This window comes from Anomaloglossus baeobatrachus, chromosome 1, assembly GCF_048569485.1.
Source record: "Anomaloglossus baeobatrachus isolate aAnoBae1 chromosome 1, aAnoBae1.hap1, whole genome shotgun sequence".
Taxonomy (NCBI): Eukaryota; Metazoa; Chordata; class Amphibia; order Anura; family Aromobatidae; genus Anomaloglossus; species Anomaloglossus baeobatrachus.
The window spans coordinates 902,819,210-902,824,209 of NC_134353.1; the positions used below are offsets into that span (position 1 = coordinate 902,819,210).

At 41.5% G+C, this 5,000-nt stretch overlaps 1 protein-coding gene across 2 annotated transcripts in view; it reads left to right on the plus strand.

Annotated features, from left to right (window-relative positions):
- Positions 1-5,000, plus strand: part of SMAD2 (SMAD family member 2) — an 85,954-nt gene that overhangs the window by 34,454 nt on the left and 46,500 nt on the right. The window contains exon 3 of one of the 2 annotated variants that reach the window (XM_075327309.1): positions 2,048-2,137. The exons of the other annotated variant lie outside the window; for it this stretch is intronic. Within the exon in view, the coding sequence (XP_075183424.1) occupies positions 2,048-2,137 (90 nt within the window). The remainder of the gene's footprint in view (positions 1-2,047; positions 2,138-5,000) is intronic. 2 annotated transcript variants of the gene reach the window in all.

The window sequence follows — 5,000 nt, forward strand, 5'->3', positions numbered from 1 at the left end:
AGGCAGAACTGATCTCTTCATCTGGTCACTTTCTGCAGGAGTAAAACCTCTAGTGAAAGCCGGCACACAGATTGCTCAACTTTTGCCTTGGGGAGGTGGGTTGGGGGGGGTGTACTTCCTTTTTTTAATGAGATTTCTAAAGCTAAACCTAGGAGACAGTGAAGTTTGTTTTCATGTGGATGCAGAACATAAGGCGATGTGCATTTGGAGGTGACCTTGTTTTCATCTTTTGTGAAATAATGGAACATTGTGTATCTCCCAGTTTATGATGCTTGTGTCCTAATATCACACGTACAGAAGACGACCATTACCAGCTGCTCTGATATCCCCAGCATGTAAGTGATGGGTAACCCCTTCTGTGTGTGATCAGTGTGACGAGATTACCATCAGCGCTGCTCTGAAGGCCTCATTTACACCCGCAGTCTTCATGCCAAAGCAAGTGCTCGAGCGCTGCTCACATAAAGACACTTACACATGGGGACAAACGATCGCGAATACTAATAAGCAAGCACTACCATGTTCGGGTGAAGATCTTCTGAGTTTCCCATTGACTTCCATTACACTCAGTACTCGAGTCGAGACCGGCTCAGCATCCGACCTGCTCGTTTTGAGTATTGAGCACCTGAGCATGGTAGTGCTCACTCATCACTAGTTACCAGTACTGAGCACCTGAGCATGGTAGTGCCCGCTCATCACTAGTTACCAGTTCTGAGCACGTGAGCATGGTAGTGCCCGCTCATCACTAGTTACCAGTTCTGAGCACGTGAGCATGGTAGTGCCCGCTCATCACTAGTTACCAGTTCTGAGCACGTGAGCATGGTAGTGCCCGCTCATCACTAGCTGCCATCACTCAGTGCGCTTGGTAGACGCGCACTTTTCCAACATGAGAATGATAGAAAACTCACATCTGATACATTTTTTAAGAACAGTGTGAGAGTAACTGAGCGGCTGAGAGTCGCCTGATATTTATGGTGGAGAAAGGTCAGTTTCTGACCGAAACGTTCTGTGTTATGGGCAATTAAAGAAGGACAAATCTTAAGAAAAATGGGGTGCTGCCTTCTGATTTTTTTTAATATATACATACGGTGTGTGTGTGTGTGTGTGTGTGTGTGTGTGTGTGTGTGTGTGTGTGTGTGTGTGTGTATAAAGATATATAGATATATATATATATATATTAGATATAGATATGTAGATATATATATATAGATATGTAGATATCTATATTATATATATATATATATATATATCTATATATATATATATATGTGTGTGTGTAAAAAATATATATGTATATATTTTAAAAAAAAAATATATGTATAATTAGAGATAGATAGATAGATTAGATTATCTGTGTGTGTGTGTATATATGTATGTATAATGGAACAGATTTAAAAAATTGTTTTGCCAAAAAATACATGCCGTTGAGTTACTTTAAAAAGAACAAAACTAAACCCTATAGATGAACATCTCCTTTAATGTTACCGATTGGTATGAATATTATGGATGATTGTAAGTCTGTGTACTTTTATGGTGGCCGGGGGGTGAACACTACCGGGGTCCTTGGACCACATATTTTGTGTGTGGGGAATGGCTGATACAGTAACTCTCGCTCCTCTGTAAATATATTAATGTGATAGTGGCGATATGTGGTGTTGGTACTTGTACGGCCCCCCTGGTCGGGGTCTCTATAACTGATGATTAATATGGGACCACCATCCGCTCCTCGCTGTTCCCATTGTTATGTCCGCCATGTTTCGGGGCAGAGTTGTTAATCCTCCGAGCTGCATTGTGACCTCCATCCAGTCTCCGCTCCTCTATGTGTTCAGCTTTTCCACATTTCTTCATAGCTTACCTCCGATCACTTCTTCCATTTAACCCCTTCCTTTACACTAACGATGCCATTCTTTTTTTGTATCTTCTATGTGAAGGAAGTGTTCTTGTACCTTTTTTTTTTTTTTTTTTCTCCATGTTTTGACCTCATGGGTATATCAAATAACCATGCTTCCATTGTTCACATCAATTTTTGTTTTTTCGATTTATTGCACAGCACTTGCTCTGAAATTTGGGGACTGAGTACACCAAATACCATAGATCAGTGGGATACCACAGCCCTTTACAGCTTCTCTGAACAAACCAGGTGAATATTTTCCACTCTGTCGCATAGAGCTCTGGGAGGGGGGAGAGGGGCTAGACGTGGATCACAGGAGGGGGCTTCTTCTGAAATTTAATTTACAATTACATTTCTGGATGTTAATTATTTATTTATTTTACCTTTGTGTTATTTATTTAGTAGCTGACGTTTTGACCAACAAAATTTGATTTTTAGAGTGTATGTGTTGTCCGGCGCAGCGGAAGCAGCCAAAATCGGGGAGCGGCCGACATCACAAAGGCACACTCCTCCAATGTAAATGGCCAGAGGTGTGCTCAGCAGTCACCCCCTTCCTCCGGGCTGGGCAACATGTACTTTTTATTTATTAGTTTATCTCATGTATTGCACAAATGGACCCCAAGCATAGTCTGAGTTATTCTCCGATCCATCCATCCACGGTTCTTTTATCAGCCATTCTGTATTGATTGAGGAGCCAGAGAATTTACATTCAAGTTCCACGCTTCAAACAATACTAGAGATTTCTTGCTTTATTTCACTTGTTTTTTTGTTGTTTTTTTTTGTTTTGTTTGTCTTTTTAATTTGTCCATTTCATAACCATTTACATCTGCATTTGTGTATGTACATATGCAGTTAGTGTCCATGGTCTGTTGTGCGGAAAGCAAATGGGAGGGTAATTAAAGGGCATGTTCACCATTGACCACTATTGCACAGTATAAGTCTACAATCCACGTAAAAAGTTGAGTAAATGCATCACATGATTTTTCCTGTACTGATCCTGAGTTACATCCTGTATTATACTCCAGAGCTGCACTCACTATTCTGCTGGTGCAGTCACTGTGTACATACATTACATGAATTATTCTGTACCGATCCTGGGTTATATCCCGTATGTACAAAGTGAATGCAGCTCTGGAGGATAATTCAGGATCTAAGTTACATTACTGATCCTGTACTGGTTTTAATTTAGATCAGCTGCACTCAATATTCTGCTGGTGCAGTCACTGTGTACATACATTACATTACTTATCCTGTACTGATCCTGAGTTACCTCCTGTATTATACTCCAGAGCTGCACTCACTATTCTGCTGGTGCAGTCACTGTGTACATACATTACATTACTTATCCTGTACTGATCCTGAGTTACCTCCTGTATTATACTCCAGAGCTGCACTCACTATTCTGCTGGTGCAGTCACTGTGTACATACATTACATTACTTATCCTGTACTGATCCTGAGTTACCTCCTGTATTATACTCCAGAGCTGCGCTCACTATTCTGCTGGTGCAGTCACTGTGTACATACATTACATTATTTATCCTATACTGATCCTGAGATGTAGCCTGTATTATACTCCAGAGCTGCACTCACTGTGTACATACATTACATTATTTATCCTGTACTGGTCCTGGGTTACATCCTGTATTATACGCCAGAGCTGCACTCACTATTCTTCTGGTGCAGTCACTGTGTACATACATTACTTATCCTGTACTGATCCTGAGTTACATCCTGAATTATCCTCCAGAGCTGCACTCGCTGTGTACATACAGGATGTAGCCCAGGATCAGTACAGGATAAGTAATATATATATACACAGTGACTGCACCAGCAGAAAACTGAGTGCAGCTCTGGAGGATAATACAGGATCTAACTTACATTACTGATCCTGTACTGGTTTTAAGTTAGATCCTGTATTATCCTCCAGAGCTGCACTCACTGTGTACATACATTACATTATTTATCCTGTACTGGTCCTGAGTTACATCCTGTATTATACTCCAGAGCTGCACTCACTATTCTGCTGGTGCAGTCACTGTGTACATTACATTACTTATCCTGTACTGATCCTTTGCTACATCCTGTTTGTACACAGTGAGTGCAGCTCTGGAGTATAGTACAGGATGTAACTCAGGATCAGTATAGGATAAGTAATGTATGCACACAGTGACTGCACCAGCAGAATAGTGAGTGCAGCTCTGGAGTACAATATAAGATGTAATGCAGGATCAGTATAGGATAAGTAATGTAATGTATGTGCATAGTGACTGCACCAGCAGAATAGTGAGTGCAGCTCTGGAGTACAATATAAGATGTAATGCAGGATCAGTATAGGATAAGTAATGTATGCACACCGTGACTGCACCAGCAGAATAGTGAGCGCAGCTCTGGAGTACAATATAAGATGTAATGCAGGATCAGTAATGTGATGTGACTCCACTTTTAATGTCGATGTCGTCTACGTGTGTAATGGTGGTCAGTTGTGGACAGACTGTAGCTCAGGCATAATAATGTTATTAGCTGCTTTTATTTTGCCTCGCTTCTCCCTAATGCATCTTGCTGCTGATCCCTTCTGCTCTTCTAGTGGTTGGACTGGTGATGAGTGTAGGTGATGGATTAGTGAGGTACAGCTAGGGGGCGCTATGGTCCTGACGTTCTCTTTGGATGGTTCTGCTGTGCAATATGCCGCCTCCTGTATACATTAGGATACATGTCAGTGTCTGGCTTGTTTTCTGGCTTTGCTTATGTTTTTGCTCTGTTTTTTCCAGCGCTGCTGCCGTCTTTGTGTTTGCATGATGATCTAGCATCCGTTTTGCTGCAGCTTCTGATCTACGCTTGGTTGTAATCTCAGCTGCTCCAGTCTCTCGAGTGTATCTTCAGTTTTATTTTTCTGCCTCTCGACTAATTGTCTTACCGCCAGGTGTATGTGGTGTGTGTCAGTGGTGGGTACATACGCCCGCACCCTGTGCCTCCTCGTCTCGGTGAATGCTGGTCTAGCTCCTGCTTTCTCTGTGCACTCTCTCTGCTGAAATCTTCCATCTTCTCCTCTTGCTTCAGTGTTTGCACATTTAATGTAATGATATCGTTTAAAGCTTTCATTTTTTTTTTCT